This window comes from Chrysemys picta, chromosome 2 (genome assembly GCF_011386835.1).
Source record: "Chrysemys picta bellii isolate R12L10 chromosome 2, ASM1138683v2, whole genome shotgun sequence".
Classification (NCBI taxonomy): Eukaryota; Metazoa; Chordata; order Testudines; family Emydidae; genus Chrysemys; species Chrysemys picta.
The window spans coordinates 67223941-67244449 of NC_088792.1; the positions used below are offsets into that span (position 1 = coordinate 67223941).

General features: G+C 40.9%; 1 protein-coding gene across 15 annotated transcripts in view; it reads left to right on the plus strand.

The window, feature by feature from the left end:
- The window catches only part of CREB5 (cAMP responsive element binding protein 5), a 349218-nt gene that overhangs the window by 110270 nt on the left and 218439 nt on the right, over positions 1–20509 (plus strand). For all 15 annotated transcript variants that reach the window (XM_065583406.1, XM_065583411.1, XM_065583413.1 and 12 more), the window contains one exon: positions 5631–5803. In XM_065583406.1, coding sequence (XP_065439478.1) covers positions 5631–5803 — 173 coding nt within the window. The remainder of the gene's footprint in view (positions 1–5630; positions 5804–20509) is intronic.

The window sequence follows — 20509 nt, forward strand, 5'->3', positions numbered from 1 at the left end:
TGAAAGAGACTTAGTCATGATGGCGGACAGAAAATTTGATGTGATTTTGCAGTACGATATGGCAACAAAAAAGGTCAATGTAGTTTTGGATCATGTATAGAGAGGCATGATGCCTTTGGCGGGAAAGGAACAGTCCTGTGCTGCCGCTCCTGGAATATCTTTCAGCTCTCTGCACATTGGGCTGAGGTACTACTATGTGTCTGTACAGAACCTAGCACAATGGAGCCCCAGTATTGGTTGGTCCCTAGGCAGAGCTTAGTGCTATATTAAACATGATTAATTATTACCAGAATATTATTGGCAAACTGGAGATATTTCAGTGAAGAGCAACAAATAAAGGGGGCTGGATGGCTGGGGTTTAGGAGGAAAGATTAAACAAGTTATAGATTTGCATCTTGTATCTCTAACTTGTCTGGTCATTGATATTAATAGACTATTTTGCTTGTATTATTATTATTTTATTTTATTATTAACATTTACAGTTATTCATTGCTGATAGTTAGGGTTTCACTGCACGGACACAAGAAATCCATTTGGTTCTGGTCTTGATCAGAAGCCTAATGAGCAAATGTGTGCCTTTCCATTTACTTCAGTGGGTTTGGGATCAAGCTTGAAATGAATACAGTTTAGAATTCAGGCCAGGTGGCCTGGTGTCTCTCTAGATTCCTGTCAAATTGTGCAGTCAGAGTTCGGAAATCTGGGCAAGGTGGAGAGTGATAGATACAACATCAAAAATACCACGTGTTACCTCATTCACTTCATGGGCCATGCAGGAAACCCCTCTGTGTGCAAAAGGACTTCGAAGCATAGCATAGGCACCGGGATTTACTTTCTCCTGGCTAGGTTTTTTTTTGTAACTAGCAAACTATCAGTGACATCGCCATCACCTCTGACCATCATAAACTCTTTGTTGCCTTTCCTGTCAAAGCAGCTTCCAAAAACCTTCCTCCAGAGATTCCAGTAAAGCTGTTTTTTTGCTCCTCACTAGCTATGTCTGGTGTTACCAGGTGTTTTTGTGTTTTACTTTGCTTACCTTGCTGTCTCTGTTACATCTTAATTTCCAACATTCCAGTATTCTTTCCCTTCCAGTACTGCTACTTGCTCAGTATGGCTTGACATGATTTCACAACAAGCTGGATATTAGCATATTATTATTGTTATTATTTAATATTTTATTTTCATAGAATCATAGAATATCAGGGTTGGAAGGGACCTCAGGAGGTCATATAGTCCAAACCCCTGCTCAAAGCAGGACCAATTCCCAACTAAATCATCCCAGCCAGGGCTTTGTTAAGCCTGACCTTAAAAACCTCTAAGGAAGGAGATTCCACCACCTCCTTAGGTAACCCATTCCAATGCTTCACCACCCTCCTAGTGAAAAAGTTTTTCCTAATATCCAACCTAAACCTCCCCCACTGCAACTTGAGACCATTACTCCTTGTTCTGTCATCTGGTACCACTGAGAACAGTCTAGATCCATCCTCTTTGGAACCCCATTTCAGCTACTTGAAAGCAGCTATCAAATCCCCCCCTCAGTATTCTCTTCTGCAGACTAAACAATCCCAGTTCCCTCAGCCTCTCCTCATAAGTCATGTGCTCCAACCCCTTAATCATTTTTGTTGCCCTCTGCTGGACTCTTTCCAATTTTTCCACATCCTTTTTGTAATGTGAGGCCCAAAACTGGACACAGTACTCCAGATGAGGCCTCACCAATGTCAAATAGAGGGGAACGATCACGTCCCTCGATCTGCTGGCAATGCCCCTACTTATATAGCCCAAAATGCCGTTAGTCTTCTTGGCAACAAGGGCACACTGTTGACTCATATCCAGCTTCTCGTCCACTGTAACCCCTAGGTCCTTTTCTGCAGAACTGCTTCCTAGCCATTCGGTCCCTAGTTTGTAACAGTGAATGGGATTCTTCCGTCCTAAGTGCAGGACTCTGCACTTGTCCTTGTTGAACCTCATCAGGATTCTTTTGGCCCAATCCTCTAATGTGTCTAGGTCCCTCTGTATCCTATCCCTACCCTCCAGCATATCTACCACTCCTCCCAGTTTAGTGTCATCTGCAAACTTGCTGAGAGTGCAGTCCACACCATCCTCCAGATCATTAATGAAGATATTGAACAAAACCGGCCCCAGGACCAACCCCTGGGGAACTCCGCTTGATACCAGCTGCCAACTAGACATGGAGCCATTGATCACTACCTGTTGAGCCTGACGATCTAGCCAGCTTTCTATCCACCTTATAGTCCATTCATCCAGCCCATACTTCTTTAACTTGCTGGCAAGAATACTGTGGGAGACCGTATCAAAAGCTTTGCTAAAGTCAAGGAATAACACATCCACTGCTTTCCCCTCATCCACAGAGCCAATTATCTCACCGTAGAAGGCAATTAGGTTAGTCAGGCATGACTTGCCCTTGGTGAATCCATGCGGACTGTTCCTGATCACTTTCCTCTCCTGTAAGTGCTTCAGAATTGATTCCTTGAGGATCTACTCCATGATTGTTCCAGGGACTAAGGTGAGGCTGACTGGCCTGTAGTTCCCTGGATCCTCCTCCTTCCCTTTTTTAAAGATGGGCACTACATTAGCCTTTTTCCAGTCATCCAGGACCTCCCCTCGATCGTCATGAGTTTTCAAAGATAATGGCCAATGGCTCTGCAATCACATCTGCCAACTCCTTTAGCACCCTCGGATGCAGCGCATCCGGCCCCATGGACTTGTTCTCGCCAAGTTTTTCTAAATAGTCCCAAACCACTTCTTTCTCCACAGAGGGCTGGTCACCTCCTCCCCATACTGTGCTGCCCAGTGCAGCAGTCTGGGAGCTGACCTTGTTTGTGAACCTTCCAGTTCTAGGAGATAGGGTATCTCCATTTAAAAAAAAAAAAAAAGAGCTCTGCCCCTAGTTGGTTCCTCCAGCACTTGCATCAGGAAATTGTCCCCTACACTTTCCAAAAACTTCCTGGATTGTCTGTGCACTGCTGTATTGCTCTCCCAGCAGGTATGAGGGTGATTAAAGTCTCCCATGAGAACCAGGGCCTACGATCTAGTAACTTCTGCTAGTTGCCGGAAGAAAGCCTTGTCCACCTCATCCCCCTGATCTGGTGGTCTATAGCAGACTCCCACCACGACATCACCCTTGTTGCTCACACTTCTAAACTTAATCCAGAGACTCTCAGGTTTTTCTGCAGTTACATACCAGAGCTCTGAGCAGAATTGTGCTAGAAACCTAGCTTTACTTTTGAATTTTGAGTATTGTAGTCATCATAGAAGATATATGGCTCTATTTGATTCTAGGTGGGAGAAAAGAGTAGTAAGGGGATTTATTTTCATGCCTCTTATTGAATGATGCACACACACACGCATTAGTTGGCTGAGCCTCCAGAAACCTTATGCTCAACAGCGTTGGTCTGTCTGTTAATGCCACATCCAATCAATTCCAAAATTTTTAGGGTATGTTCTAGGTATCAATGGACATTTTGGGGCAAATTGGAAAACTGAAACGGGGGAACCGTTGGACACATGGGGTATGTCTATACTGCAACTAGATACCCACAGCTGGCCTGTGCTAGCTGACTAGGGATTGCAGGGCTCAGGCTAAGGGGCGGTTTAATTGCAGCATAGACATTCGGGCTCGGGTTGCAGCATGAGTTCTGGGACCTGCCACCTCACAGGGTTCAAGAGCCTGGGCTCCAGCCCGAGCCCAAACGTCTACACCGCAATTAAACAGCCCCTTAGCCCGAGCCTTGCAAGCCCAAGTCAGCTGGCATGGGCCAGCTGCGGGCATCTAATTGTGTAGTGGTGACAGGTTTCAGTGGTAGCTGTGTTAGTCTGTATCAGCAAAAAAACAATGAGGAGTCCTTGTGGCACCTTAGAGACTAACAAATTTATTTGGGCATAAGCTTTCGTGGGCTAGAACCCACCCACGAAAGCTTATGCCCAAATAAATTTGTTAGTCTCCAAGGTGCCACAAGGACTTCTCATTTTTTTTGCTAATTCAGTGTAGACATACTTATGAAGTCCCTGCTATTTGATTAGCACAGGCACAGCTTCAAGCACCTCTGCAATTAACATGTTGACACCCTGAATAACTTAGCTCCCAGACAGCAAGACGAAGAATTGTTGATGGGGTGGGGGAGGGAAATGGAGGGATATGGGGTGCACACAGTCCCTTACCTGTGGGCGATAATGCGGGTCCCTATTATGTGGGAAGGCGGAATGGGGGATAAGGGTGAAATGGACGGAAGAGAATAATAAAAGTTCACCCAGATCCCCTGCCATGGGGGGAAAATGGGAAACCCTGCTATTGGGGGAGGAGGGAATAGGGGACCACAGATAGGGGAAGATTGGGGAACTCTGATATAGGTGAAAGAAGGTAAGGGGGAGAGAAGGATTTACACAGAGCCCCTGCTATTGCGGGGGAGAATGAAGGGGGCCTTGAAATGGGGGAAGAGGAGCTATAAAGAGCCCCTGGCAATGGGGGGGGGGGGAAGGTGGCAGTGGGGGCACACACAACCTCTGGCAAAGGAGATATTGGGGGGATTGCATGGATTCCTTGAAAAAATGGGAGGGTGGGAGGATGGCTCACAGAGAAATTGTGGGGAGTGGAATAGCAGGATATCAGGGCCGCCCAGAGGATTCAGGGGCCTGGGGCAAAGCGGGGGTGCAGACATACTCACCGGGCGGCGCGCTGAGTCTGTGGCGGCGGGTCCTTCAGTCGCTCCGCATCTTCGGCACCACTGAAGGACCTGCCGCCAAAGTGCCGTCGAAGACCCGGAGCGACTGAAGGGTCCCCCACCGCCGAAATGCCGCTGAAGACCCGGACCACCGCCGGGTAAGTAAAAAGGCGTTTCTAGCCAGGAAAGGGATTCTTAGCCAGGGCTCGGGTTGCCCCTGCGTGGCCCATGACCTGGGGCAAATTGCCACACTTCCTCCCCCTCTGGGCGGCCCTGGGGGATACAAGGAGCCCCTGGGATGTGCAATGAACTCAGCCTACATAAACTACATAGTGAGGTGAGCCCCTATTAGCGGTAGGCTACTGCTCGTTCTCTTGCAACACAATCCCTAGATTGGTGGTAGAAAGTGCCCTCATAAAGTTATTTTTATTCACCAGCCTCGCTGGGCTCTAGGACATTATTGCTCTAGGACACCTACTGCATCTAGAAGAAATGGCTTTCTCATGAAATATCACGTACGGGTTGTTACTCTAAGACCATAAAACCTGATTCACTTGTCCTTCTAAGCAGATCGAATTCTCGGTGAACAGCCAGCATAGTAAATCAAAGTGCCATGCACTCACCGCGAAAATAATTTTCAAAGGAAAAATATATATCTTATTCAGTCAAAGGAATATGTGCTAGACATCCCCATTATAAATCACGAGTCAGAACCACAGAAGAGTGATTAGTCAACTTCCAGGTATTTTCCATTTGTATTGTCCTGTAAAAGTAAATAGATATTTTTCATTTCTTTGTAGTTGTTAGAGTGAGATATATTGACTGGAGGTATGCCAGGAGCCAGCAACTTTTCATTTTTTGTTGACACTTCCAGATTCCTAATTTTAGGCATACGGAGCATGGAAACAAAATAAAATGTTCATTTTCTCTCCCCCACTTCTCTGCCTTTCACAGAATATCTCGATGCATAACACAGTTGGAGGAGCAATGGCAGGACCCGGAACCCACCAGCTCACGAATACTAGGATGCCAAACCATGACACCAGCGTTGTGATTCAACAAGCCATGCCATCTCCACAGTCCAGCTCGGTCATAACACAAGCACCTTCCACAAACCGACAGATCGGGTATGTTCGTTCCCTTTGTTTCTATTTTTTCTCCCTGGCGGTTGTGGCATTGGCCCATATGTTGTGCTCTGGATACTTAAGGAGTATACGTAAACATGTGTTGATCCCAGCACCACGCAGGGGAGACCCCTATAATATGTGATGCACAGCATGTGGAAAACCAGCCACAGTTCATGCCACTATTCTAAAGCCAATGTCTCTGGTTCTGTAATACTAGATTGTTGTATTTGGATGTACTTCCTGCTTCTTTTTGTTTCTATGTTATTAAATTCCAAGTTCAAAACTGTTCTTAAAACTCTATTGGGAAGAAAGAAGACAGATGATATTTCTGGACCATCCTTCCAAGTGCTGAGTGCCCTTACTTTCCATTGACTCAGTTGGGAGAAGATGGTGCTCAGCACGTGGCAGGAGGACTGAACACAGTGCAGGGTCAGGTCCTCTCTGTTTTGAGCGCTGTATTTATTTGAGGACTGCCAAGAGATAAAGTACAAAGACAATCTAGGAAATATTAAAGTAAATGGAGTTTTGGCACTGAAGACCTTTTTGAAATGGTGCCTAATTTAAATGATAGACTAATATTTGTTCCCATGTAACTGTGATTTGTAAGGTCTTTTGCTGACTATATTCATACCATGAACAGTTATTGTGTTTACATAAACTTTGTGTTGTCTGTGCCTAAATTTTCAGAACTGCATGCATAAAAATATATGCAATACATCCACAACATTTACTTTCATGGCACACGAAGTCACCGTAACTTAAGATAAAAAGACTAGCCATTCGTAAACATATAAACATTGTATATGCCAATTGTGTGCACAGTTTTGCACATACAAGTCTGAAAACTTGGGCCTGTGTACCTGTGCAACATATAAAAACAGAGATAAACAGCTATAAACATCTAAAACCACTGGAGGTTGCAGAGAATGAAACAGCATTAGAGAGATGATGTTGTTTATCTTTTGTAGTTTGATAGTGCCTATTATATGCTTGGCACAGTCCACATACAGGAAGACAGTCACTGCCCCAAATTGTGGTTCAAGTAATTGTTGATCTGCTTGCAGATTCTTAAAAGTAAAATTTTAGGGTGAAATCCTGGCACACAAGGCCCCAAATGCAGTCATAATGTACGTTTTCACTCTGCAGGGTTTGGGGAGTCCCACAAGGGGACTTAGCGTGCTCTTTTGTACTGCAAAGCAGTACTCCAGAGTGACTCTGCCTGTCGGATTGGAGAGGGCAGTTTGTGGGCTGGCAGGATGTGTCTAGAGGGTCTTCAAACAACATAGATCCACTTGCCCCAAACACGACTGTGGTGGTGGAAATCTTAGGCAATCTGCTACAGAGGAGTCCCACACCCTAGCCACACCATGGGGAAGAGAGTTTCAATTCCAACCCCAATGTGGGTCCTCCACACAAAGCTCTCTTACTACTATTCCGGAGTTTACAATGAATGCAGAGATGTATTAATGTATGTGTTTTAGGCAAATATACTATGTAGATGTGCCCACATATATTCAATAGATTGTACATTAACAGTATTTAGTATATAATAATGTTAGCTCTCTTGGTCACAAATGATGTTGTAGGATTTAAATACCTTCTACCTGCGTCTCCCTAGCTGAGAGCACCTCCTTGTTGGTGTCCCATTCTCTAAATAGTTTGCAGATTTTCAGGGATTGAGCCTCTCAGTGGGAAAGGTTTGCAGATCGTATACTGTTCCCCCCCTCCCTCCTGGTTTAAGAAACAAAACAGTTAGTTACTTTGTTTGTGTTAAGTATGAATAAGCCATCCATTCAGTTTCTACCTTAATGTATCTCAGAGTAAATGACTCCAATTTGAAAAGGAATCTTTAATGCTCAGTGATTGTGTTTCATATTGAACTGCACTTGGCTTCCAAGCAACTATTTAAGTACAATGACCAAGAACTACATGTGGTTTTGCAAGATCCTGTCAATCAGGTTTTGAGTTTGCAACAGTTGGGATTCAGGTTCCATTTGATCAGCTTGAGAAATGTAGGTTAAAAGGATCTGTTTCGTTGCTAGTTTCTGCATTGGGGGACCTTATGTGATGACCAATATCTTAATTCTGTCAAGTTGTTGTTGTTTTGATGTTTTGTCCTGCGATAATCATATCAGGCATGAAGTTTGAGAATGAATTTTGTAACCATGCAGAGTCCTTTGTAAGGTTTTGATTAGGGCTGTCGATTAATCGCAGTAAACTCACGTGATTAACTCAAAAAAATTAAGCGCGATTAAAAAAATGAATCGTGCTTGATCGCAGTTTTAATCACACTGTTAAACAATAGAATACCAATTGAAATTTATTAAATATTTTGCATGTTTTTCTACATTTTCATATATATTGATTTCAATTACAACACAGAATGCAAAATGTATATTATTTTTATTTCAAATATTTGCACTGTAAAAATGATACACAAAAGAAATAGTATTTTTCAATTCCCCTCATATAAGTACTGTAGTGCAATCTCTTTGTTGTGAAATTACAACTTACAAATGTAGATTTTTGTTGTTGTTACATAATTGCACTCAAAAATCCCCAAAACAATGTAAAATTTTAGACCCTACAAGTCCACTCAGTCCTACTTTTAGTTCAGCCAATCACTAAGACAAACAAGTTTGTTTACATTTACAGGAAATAATGCTGCTCTCTTCTTATTTACAATATCACCAGAAAGTGAGAACAGGCATTTGCATGGCACTTTTGTAGCCGGCATTGCAAGATATTTATGTGCCAGATATGCTAAATATCGTATGCCCCTTCATGCTTTGGCCACCATTGCAGAGGGCATGCTTCCATGCTGATGACGTTCGTTAAAAAAAATAATGGGTTAATTAAATTTGTGACTGAACTCCTTGGGATAGAATTGTATGTCCCCAGCTCTGCTTTACCCGCATTCTGCAATATATTTCATGTTCTAACAGTCTTGGATGATGACCCATCATATGTTGATTTTTAAGAACACTTTCACTGCAGATTTCACAAAACGCAAAGAAGGTACCAATGTGAGATTTCTAAAGATAGCTACAGCACTCGACCCAAGGTTTAAGAATCTGAAATGCCGTCCAAAATCTGAGAGGGACGAGGCGTGGAGCATGCTTTCCGAAATCTTAAAAGAGCAACACTTCAGTGCGGAAACTACAGAATTTGAACCACCAAAAAAGAAAATCAACTTTCTGCTGGTGGCAACTGACTCAGATTATGAAAATGAACATGCGTTGGAACACACTGCTTTTGATCGTTATTGAGCAGAACCTGTCATCAGCATGGACGCATGTCTTCTGGAATGGTGGATGAAGCATGAAGGGACATATGAATCTTTAGCGCATCTGGCACGTAAATATCTTGCGAAGCTGGCTACCACAGTGCCATGAGAACACCTATTCTCATTTTCAGGTGACTTTGTAATCAAGAAGCGAGCAGCATTATCTCCTGCAAATGTAAACAAGCTTTTTACAGTGCAAATACTTGTCATCAAAAATAAATATAAGCACTGTACACTGTATACTGTGTTGTCATTGAAATCAATATATTTGAAAATGTAGAAAACATCCAAAAATATTTAAATAAATTGTATTCTATTATTGTTTAACAGTGCGATTAATTGTGCGATTAGTTGCAATTAATTTTTTAAATCACTTGACTACCCTAGTTTGATACTTGGTGTCCAATCCAATTCCTTTTCTTTACAATACTACCTTGTAAATCATGGGCAGATGTTAAAGCCTGCTCCCAACGCATGTTGCAGAATGGGTATATCTTGGTCCCATCTCTACTGATTTTCATTCCTGCATTGTGCCTCATTCACAGTCTCAAGATATCAGATGTTTTTTTACGAGATGCTTTGATATCAATCAGAGGATCTTTCATCTTTTGACTATGTATTTCAGCTAATATACTGATAGGGGGTCAGTATCTTTAACCATTGTCATTCCAATCTGAGTTTCTGATCTTCCCATTTTGGCCAGGTCATCAGCTACCCTCACTCCTGTATACACCAATGTGTGATGGTAAAGACCATCCCCCGCTGGGGTGTTCCAGAGGAAATCTCTAGCTAATTGGTCTCTGGCAACCATATTCCCACCACCCACCATTCTGTCATGTGATTGATTAATATGAGAGTGCTGAAGGCTGTGTCTAGAGATGCTGTATTGAGAGACATTTGTCAGCATCTTTGTTCTTTATGTGAATGAGGCCTGTGACACAACCTCCAAAATATTCCATTCTCCCCTCATTGAAGGTGGTTTTGTGTTTTCCTGGTCTGTCCAAGGAGATAATTGCTGCATTTGGGATATCATCTATTTCCCAAAATCTTGAACATCCATGTTGTTTGTCTCTTTTTGTTTAGACTTTTCCCTGTGGGGCCTGCTGCATTTATTCAAAGAATATATCTTGTCAGTTCCATTATCTTCATTTTATCAATTCTAAATATGGTAAGGATTGTAGTAAGGACTTATCTTGGAGGAATACAGACCAGCCAGTGGTTTCAATATTAGGAAACTGATGGTAAAGTCAGAGATGGTCTATAACTAAAAACATAATTACAAGCAGACCAAAGTTTGGTGGTTTTGGTTTGGGCCTTTAAAAAAAAATTAAGATCAAGGTCCTGGTGCAGGTTTTGAACACCCCAGAGTCAGATGTATTTGGATCTCAGGCTTTGGTTTGGGCCCATATGTGTGTAAAACTTTTAGGAAAGTTTGCTCCCTCCTTCCCTCAAAATGAAAGCGTGTACTTACCTTAAACATGAATTGCCCCAGAGAATGTGCCTCTTAATGAACACGAACGGTTATAGAGAGCAACTAAGTAAAATTCCTTTGGCTTCAGTGGGAGCAGAAGCAGGCCCCAAAGGTTATATAGAACCATCTTGTAACAATATTCTGATTTTTATCACAACCACAGATATTTAAGTGTCAAAATATGGCCAAGCCACCTGCAAATGTTTTCAATGGCCAGACTCCAACAAAAACAGCAAACAGCAATGAAAGTCTGCCTTCAGACCCTGTACTTGGGCTCTGCTCCAGCAAGAGAGGCTGGGACCCACCTGTGCCCACGCACATTTTGTTTCATCGTGAGAAGTGGGTGTGTTCACAACAGCTGGGATACTCGACTGGATGTTGTTTGTCCTCCTTCCTCTCCTCTCCCTCCCTCCTCTTCCCCATGCTCTGGCTCTGAAGGCTTGCAAATAAAATATTATATTGATACAAGGCATGGAAAACATGACCGGATGAGGATAGTTAAGAAAGGCTTACTGAGACAATATATACACATTGTTTCAGATATTAAATAGATGCTGCTACTGAAAAGGCACCGAGCCAAATCAATCAGAAGAGGGGAGGAACATGAAGAATAATAACTTTAAAAAAAAATGCAGGGCATTGGCTAATACCTTACCCATCATATACCCAGTTGAGAACACGCAGCCGTATTATTATTGCAGCAAGCTGGCAGGCAGGTATAAACATCCCAGATAGTATTTATGTGGTTAGGCAGTCCTTACCCAAGGGAAAAAAAATAACATGGGAGGAGTTATGTAACTAGTAACTACTTGTGCTAAAGAAAATCATTCAAGGAACACTTAACAGTGAAGGGTGTCTTTGGTTGATTAATAGCACATTGTTTGGAGATTAGCTGCACAGTGTCAAAACATTAAGGCATACCCAGTGAGGGGAAAAAAATGATATAAGACCAGCATTCATCAAAGGTATGGAAAGGCAGATAAGCTGAATCAGCACCCTACTCCAGATATGAGACTTGTATTAGAATGTACAATGGCTGAGTTTGTCATTTTATTATAACTATATTTCATGCAATCCATGCAATTCATGCAGTTTCGTAATAGTGTCTTAACCGAGGAATGGGAAAATAATAGTAAGACAAGTTACTGACAACATGATATTCTCTGTGCTTTATCTGTGGACTTCTTTGGCTAGTGTAAGACAGCTTTTTCCATAGTAGTTAACAGTCCGTTTAATAGGTGGCTACAGCCTTCCTGGAAAATGTACGCTTCTTTTTTTGAAACTGAGTGGGAGATATAACTGGTACTCACTGTGTCTGTAGCAGAACCACTGGTACAATTCTGTAGCTGAAATGGAACAAAAAGAGAGGATTCGGTGTTATTATATACTGAGAACCAATAGTGTGCTTAGCACTTTACTAAACATAGAGGGAGATCTGACCAGTATAGCAATGGGATTAGAATCTAAAAGTGACAGACAGCATGGTTCGTATAATAAACACCATTATCAGAGGAACATTTCAAGACGGACATTTTTTATGAAGACAAAGTGGCCGTTTGGCACAACATCGGGGAAAGAAATTGTAGAGTATCTGGTAGAATGGAAGAGCGTGAACAGAGAGAGTGGGAGAAGAAATTAAGAGAGTTTTTTTGGAATGTGGATTGTGAGAAGAAGATCCCTGACGGTGAGGATGATAAGCTAGAAGTGGCAAGTTGGGAGGAGCCTAATGAAGGGGTTTAAAAAGGGAGTGAAATCATCAGTAGTTGGCAAGGAAAACTGGTTTATCAGCGGTTATGGGTTGCAGAGGGCAAGATGAGAGGCAGGGAGGAAGGGGAGAGATGAGACGTTTTCAAGAGTCAAGCAAGTGGCCAAGACCTAGCTCAAAGCTGTTTGGAAGCCTTGGGGCTGCATAGTCCCTTGAACCATTGCCAAAACAAGATGATCTCATGGTGCGGGTGCCTCTGTGTGCTTGAGAGCCAAGGTGCCGACGGCAGGGGAGCCATTCAAGCCACCCAGCAGCCCTCCCACACAGCACCAGTACATCTGCCCCAAGATCCCTCCATGCATTCTCCCACTACTCTCCTCCCTCTGTCTCCTACTACTACTTCTCCTGGTTGTTTGCATTGAGAAGATTCATGAGCTGCTGACTTAAATCCTCTGAGACCCTTCTGACACTGCTGAGTCAGGAAGAAAAAGAAACGTGGCCAGTGGCTCAGCCAGTGTACAATAGGGTTAATAACATCTCACACACATCCAAAACCATATACTCCCTTACCTCTCCAATGTCTGTTTCTTACTATAAGGTCCCCGGGGAGATTCTGGGCAATAAGGTATATCAAGATGACCTTCAGGGGAGTGATTGGAAGATCGGTAGCTATTTAATAAATAGCCTGTCAACCAGGAATGGAGACTTCTTATCTGACTTTTGAAATTAACCCCTGTACTGAAGTGTAAGTGTGTGTGTGTATGTGTGTGTGTATAATGATGTGGGTTAAATTTACTAATGAATACTCTCTCTCTCTTTGAAAATGCCTTGGCTAATTTGGAATGAGTCATTAATTTCTCATTTAAAAATGTGGCACCTAAGCTGCTGTGTAAATTTGTGGTGCTGCTTTTTATTGTTGTTGTTTTTTCTTACTAGAAGGAAGCTCTTTCCATGTTAGCAGAAATTTCCCGTGTAGGTTTTTTATCCCTTGAGTTTTTATGTCCTTTTTGTGTGTGTGATAGTAGTGCTGTAAGTTTCCCAACCTTCAGCTGCTATTCTTCCTTCTTTTTTCTATACATTGATGTTTTCTGTTTCAGGCTTGGTTGGCATTCCTAGGCTTAGTCTCAATCTCTCTGCGGAGAAGGGAGTATTAGGTTGCCTCTTTAGAAAACTTGTCCTGCTGATCAACAAAAATGTGATGTTCTAGTGTACTGGACCTGTTACAATGTCCAACCAAAAGTATTGATACCTCATAGAATTGGGTCAATTCTCACATCTCAGTAATAGTTATAATGTAGGTGATACACTTGATAGTCAGGGAATACAGATTTACTTAACTCTGACAATCTGTATCTCTTACATACGTTCAGTAGATATGTATACGTACAAATCTTTTCTAAAGGTGTCCTCAACATTTATAGTCATAAATTTACACCCTTCTTTGAACTAAAACAGATGTAAAATCACTTTCGGGTGGAAAAGCACCTTGAAGTCACAGTGGGTTTGATACAACAGGTCAAGTTTTTCCTAGATCAGGAAAGATCATTAGATTTCTGCACAGCTGAAGTGCACAGCTCTGCTCTTCATCACACAGGCTTCCACTTAACATGCTCTAATGCGTGATCCCAATATGTGATTTATCCGAGTGTCAGCCCCTTATGATTCGTACCTAATCTGCAGTAAAACTCTAAATCAAACAATATAGACCTTTCTTTTTGTCTGCTGGTGTATGTCTGCTCTACCTTCTGCCGCAAAAGCAAATTAATTTGCAGATTCTGAAGAACAAACATGCCTTGAGATGCTGCCTCAGCCCATATAATTTCAAAGAAATGATAAAATGTGTGGTGGTGGTGACTTGCTAGTAGAAATGAATGAGTACAAAGCAGAGAAGAGATTTATGTATTCTGAAGAACCCTGATTACTTTCTCGCTACTCAGTAAAAAGTTATAGACTGCTCTGTTTTTCCAAGAGAAGAATCGGATTCAGTATTGATGTAGTGAATAATAATTCTTACTTCTTTCATCAGTAGATCTTAAAGGATTTTGCAAAGGATGTAAGTTTCATTCAGCAAAGCCTTAATGATTATTTTCTACCTGTATGTGATTGAAAAACAGTGATGACTGGTCAGACAGAGGGTCTAGGAAAAAGTGGGTCTAGGAACATTTATGGGTCATATTTTACCATCTGCTCTAGGAATTATTTGGGGGAAGTTCTTTGGCCTTTGTTATAGAAGTGGTCAGACTAGATGATCACAATGGTCCCTTCTGGTCTTGGAATCTATGAATAAATAGAACTCCCCGTTCATTTAAATGAAGTGTTTTGCTTAAAAATCAGTCACATAGCGTGGCCCCATATTAAGAAATGTTTGATATGATATTTATGGATAAGCTAAGGATGTATTTTGCAAAGCACTACTTAGTAGGTATGAATTAGCATGGATTTATCAAAGATAATTACATCAGATAAATATATTTTAAAAAACGAAATAACTATTGGTGATAGAGAACAAATAGTTTTATTGTATCTAAGTTTTCAGGAAACTTTTGTCAAAGTTCCACATGAATGGTTATTATTTTAAACTGTCTTAATATGGTACTGGCTACTAGGTAAAACCTGACGGTGAATTTAAATGTGTGCATTCTTGATGGATGGAGGGACGGTGCCTGTCAGAGAAAACCGACTTCAGAAGGGGGCCAGTCTGATTGTTTTTTGGGAACAATCTCCACACTTAGATCTTGATCCTGCTGTCACAGAATCTTACTCACGTGAACACAACAGAACTCTTCCAGGGCATAATGTTCCTGATTTATTTTGGAGAAAAACAAAGGGAGAAATCTGTGTGCTGTTACCAACTTTCTCTGGTGCAAGTGAAGTGCCGTGATAAGGTCCATACATATTTAGCAGGACTTCAAAATGTTTTCGGTAGACAATTCTCCAACTAAGTTAACAAGTGGGTTTTCACTTGGCTGTTAGCCATTGGAAAGTTGTCTGTGCTTCTTGGGGAATCTTAGGTTATTTTCTTTTTCTTTTTCTTTCTCTGGTTATTTACCCGTAGCATCCCAAATAGCCAATAATATAAATGTGAGGGCTCAAAATAGCCAGCTCACTCCTTTCCTCTAAAATAACTGAGGTATAGGATGTATGTCAGGAAAATGCAATAAAGGAACATGAATATATGAAATCAAATTCACTTTCCTAAAAAGTTGTGTATGTTGTTTTGTTTTGAAAGCCACACTTTCCTTGACATCAGAGGGTGCAGGATGAAGCCCAGAATCAGGTTTCTGGTGTTACTATTTTTGTTTGTGAATTTATCATTTTCTTTCTGTGAAGATTCTCTAGAGTTCACTCGGAAGTCCCTGTTTCTGTGAACTTTCTGGCTAATAAATTTATTCATGTATAATATGTGCAATAAGGTAACACAAAAGGGACACAAACACCATCAAACTAAGTTTGTCAGTGAATATTTTTTGCAATATACATCAAATTGTAAAAATTATGTAATTATGAACTGATTTTTTTATCTCCAACCAATTACAGTATACAATATACTGGCTCAATTGCAATGTATAATATAGTGTCTGAAAGTATTCAGAAATCAATTAAACATGCATTTCTGCACAGAATCTCATGTTAATGAAAGTCATATCAGAGCTGGAGCCATGGGGAAATAACAAAGCCCATTGAAGATATATAGCTTTTGGTGAATAATATATCGACATTATTTCCTTTTCATTCAGTGCTGATGTTAAACTCAATGGGATTCTCCCTTTGACATGCACACACAACTCCCAATAAGGAAAGGAAAGAGCATGTTGTATTGATAAGGAAGAGGCTCAGGTTAATATTAAAGGACAACGTTTTTCTTTGTTACGATAAATAAATTCCAGTGGCTGTTATAGATCTTGGACAGTCTATAGAATGTTTTAAACATTACTAAGTTGGAAATTTACTGTAGTTTTTTTAGTTTCTAACAAATGCAAACTGTAATCAAGTGCAGTTTCTAAAGTGGTTTATATTAAAACCCACAGCATGACAATAATTTAGATTCTGGTTAAGTTTGCTAATGGAGTGGAGCTTGAATTTTTCAGTCATGTACCCAGGGAATATTTGTCCACAGCACAAAAACACCACCAGTTTGGGCATGGCTTATAATGATTGGCAGTCTCTAATGAAGAGAGGGTGGAGATTTGAATGGTACGGTAATATGGAGGTATATCGGCAGAGCTGTGAATGGGAAACTTGCACAGCAGCTGCATGCACTGTGTCAGGCCTATGTTCTAAATTCCTCATTTTGTATTGTAGAGGTATGAACTGCGGGGTTAGTGTCCCTGTAAGAGTTTCCTTTTTGGATATGTTGAACTTCTTCCAGAGATTATTATTGTGAATCACTCAGTGCAATGTTTTGGGACGTGTTAATGAGCATCAGATGAATGGGCCGAAGATAGCAAGATTCTTTAGGAGTTTAAAAATGTTTTTTGTTAAATTAAACAAGCCATTATATTTAAAATATTTATATAAAGTTTTAAGAAATGAATCACAGATTTAAATGCATAAAGAATGTGGTCAAAATTGAGCCAATTTCCTATAGAATCTCATTTAATATTCTTGATTTGGGCTCGTTTCATGTAGTTTGTTGGCCTGAGGTTACATGGTACAGGTTTTAAATTAAGCCTGGACTGAACATATGTGATTGAGAGCTAGGTCATACACTACTGAGTCTAAAGAACCTGTTGTGGAAAACTTTTTATCTCTTCTTGATTTCTTAAAATTTCCTTGTAGCACATTTTATTTTCTTCTTCCCTTTCAACCATGAGTTCCAGGCCCATCTAAAAAAGAGAGGTAGAATATCTGTGAGTTCTTATATGCTATCTGTTGGGGACATCAGTATCAGAAGCAGGATCACATTCCTGCTGGGCAATTGCAAAACCCACTATTGGTGGAAACTGATAGTGAGTTCTCTTGTCTGTGTCACAACACATGCTGAAGTGATGCCACGAGGGATTATGAGGTATGAATTCTGGGCTCCATGACAGATATGAAAATCCAAGCTTGTTGCCAGTTTTCCCTTGGGCTCTTTCATAGTTCCATTGTTCCGATATGGAACTTATGACTCAAAGGGTTTGAGTTAAAATGTAGTAAACAAGGTTCAGCCCAGTGGCCATGAGAAAGTTGGTGTCGGTTTCCAGTCTGGGCTCTCTTTCTGAAGGCCAACCTAACTGGGGCTAACTCGCCCCATTGGGTAGATTAAGGAGCACCTCATAGAACAGTTGTTAGAGAATTTTTCACCTGTTCAATATACCTTGGGTAACAGACAACATTTTTTCAGAGGTCAAATAGAGTTCTCTCATCCTTCAAAGCCCTGGGGTCTGTGGCTGCTGGTTTTCCTCAGTTCCAGAATTTAGAGGAAGCACAGAGAGATGAGATCTCACACACTTCTGGTACTGACTATCTCTTGCCAAACAAAATCTTGAAGATGATAAGAACATTTTAATTTCATTTTAGCTTTATAATTCTTTAAGTGACTAGTAGTGAGGAGTAAACTTAAACGTTGGAAGTTCTCATAAGGCTTGATACAACAAACCCAGTGAGTTCAGTGGAAAAGTTTGCATGCTTACTGAAAATGTTTTTAAACTACGTGGGTACTACGTGGGTTAGCAAAATTGAGTTTGAAAACCCACAATAATAGGTTTTCCTATTTAATCCTTGTGCTTCCAGTCTCCTAGACAGTTAGTTTGCTATGGCAGGGACTGTCTTTAATTTGCTACTTCCTTGTACATCTTTGTTTGGGGCAGCCAGATACTTCCTGTAATGCAAATAATACATAAACATATCAATCCCCACCAGAAATGCAGAGAGAACAAAAAAGTAGGTGGAAAAAAGACAAGGAAAAAGCTAATAATGTTTTCGAACCTCAAAAAAGTTCATTTCAGATTCAGTTTGAATAATGGGTGAAAACGTGTTTTAGTCAGTTCACCGTTCTCTATGACTAGATCGGGGAAGTGTTTTTTCAGTCCTCAAAGACAGCATAAATAATTCAAAGCCAACAGACCTTTCCTGCAATGACAATAGATACTGCATAATACCTGTCACTGTTGTATTAATATCTTTCCTGCCCCTGCCATGTTCTGCTTGCATGTGATTCATCAGGAAAGCATAGATACTCCTGCTATGTTTACAGGCTTCTCTGTTGCATGTTTTTATAGTGGACAGAATGCCAAAACAAGGCTGCCAAGAATGTTTATTTGTAAACCTTGTGAGTGTAATGGAGAGGTGTGCAATGGTAGAAGGGTGTGTGTGTGCATATGTGTGTGTGCACACAGCAGAAATTACTCTGGAGAAAATCACTACTAGTAAGGAATGTTTGATGAGAGAGCCCCAGGACACCGTGGACACTTCTTGGGGATTTAATGATGAAAGATGTAGAACTTTTCCAAAAGTTTAGAACTTGTATGTTGAAAAGCGAACAGTTTTCTCAGGTGTAAAAATTCCTTTTCCTGAACTAGATGACTTTCTGTAATATTTTTTCATTACTCATTTCTTTGGACCTGATCATGCATCTGCTTACTTGGACAAAACTTCCATTAACTGCAGCGGGAACTTTTGCCTAAGTGAGGACTGCGAGATCAAGTCCAAAATTTCTAAGAAATAAATAGCTCTCTTTAATTTCTATGAGCTTTTAGAAACTGTGAACTCTTCAAATTTTGATGAGCCCTTTATTTCTAGACAGTTCCAAACTGTGGTTTTAAGGTGATCAGTATCAGATATTAAACTAATTATTTATTGATTTGTTATTGATTTATTAATATAAGAACATAAGAACGGCCGTACTGGATCAGATCAAAGGTCCATCTAGCCCAGTATCCTGTCTACCGACAGTAGTCAATGCCAGGTGCCCCAGAGGGAGTGAACCTAACAGGTAATGATCAAGTGATCTCTCTCCTGCCATCCATCTCCACCCTCTGACAAACAGAGTCTAGGGACACCATTCCTTACCCATCGTGGCTAATAGCCATTAATGGACTTAACCTCCATGAATTTATCCAGTTCTCGTTTAAAAGCTGTTATAGTCCTGTTGATATGGAGGAGTCCTAAAATAACTGAGTAACTTGAATATTTTTTATAATATAAAGCTAGCAGCCGTAGTCAGAAGGACTTGTAGTTCTTTTACCATTCAAATGATTTTTCAGACGACCAAGAAACTCTGTAAAAAAGATAGCCAAAGAACATCCTGTAACCACATACAGGCCATCCACTGCTTCTCATGAGCCACTCTGCTCAGAATTGTAGCAGAGGTGTTCTCACATGCAGATGTAGCTCTGCTTCATAACTGGGCCACAGTAGCAGAGAAGTATGAAAATTCGTTCTTCAATATGCCTTACTTTTTAGTAGTAGGGATACAGACCCAGGACATGAACAGAAATAGTACTGTTTCATCCCAGAAGGGAATGGGGGATTAGAAACTACAACAGAGGAGAAAGGGTGAGCAAATAATGAGTCAGCACCCCTAAGGCAATACGATGTATTGGCTACTGAGCAGAAACCCGAAAATAGTTGTAATCCAGAATGCCAATCTGTCATTGAGGATTTCATGTTTGCGCTGCAACTCTTGTTTCCAGTCAGTTCTGTATGAGAATATTACAACAGAGAACATGCCAATATATGTCTGATATTTGATGCATGATATTTGATCATGTAAAACACTCTGCATATGCACACCATACACACACACACTGAGACTGCAGGATTGCACATGAGCAAAGTCTTTTATTACCAGATGGAACACCCGGCTACTTCCAGTTTGATGGGGGCTGTAGGCCTAAAAGGGTCTGAATTTGTAATCTCAAAAGGGACCAGATTGAAGTGCTGTCACCATACAGTGGAAAGCCATGTACTGTAACTGAGAGCAAGCAGTTCAGATTGCGCTCTCAGATTCTTTGTATTAGCCTTATCAGATCGGGCCATCAGAGAGCAAATAGATAGGTAAGTCTGAAAGACCTCTGAACCCAATTAAAGTTATACCACAAAGAAATCAAATTCATGTGGTTTGCATTTCAGAAAGTTACATTTGGTGGATTGTACTTACTTTTATTCGGTAACCTAATGCAGACCATGTGAACATTCGAAACGCTTTTAACAGTTAAACCAGCTCAAATAACACAGAACCAGAGCAGCAATAAAGAATGAATTAAGACTGATTGCAACTGCATCCAACATTTTTTTTCTCTGTCCCTTAAAAGTATATTT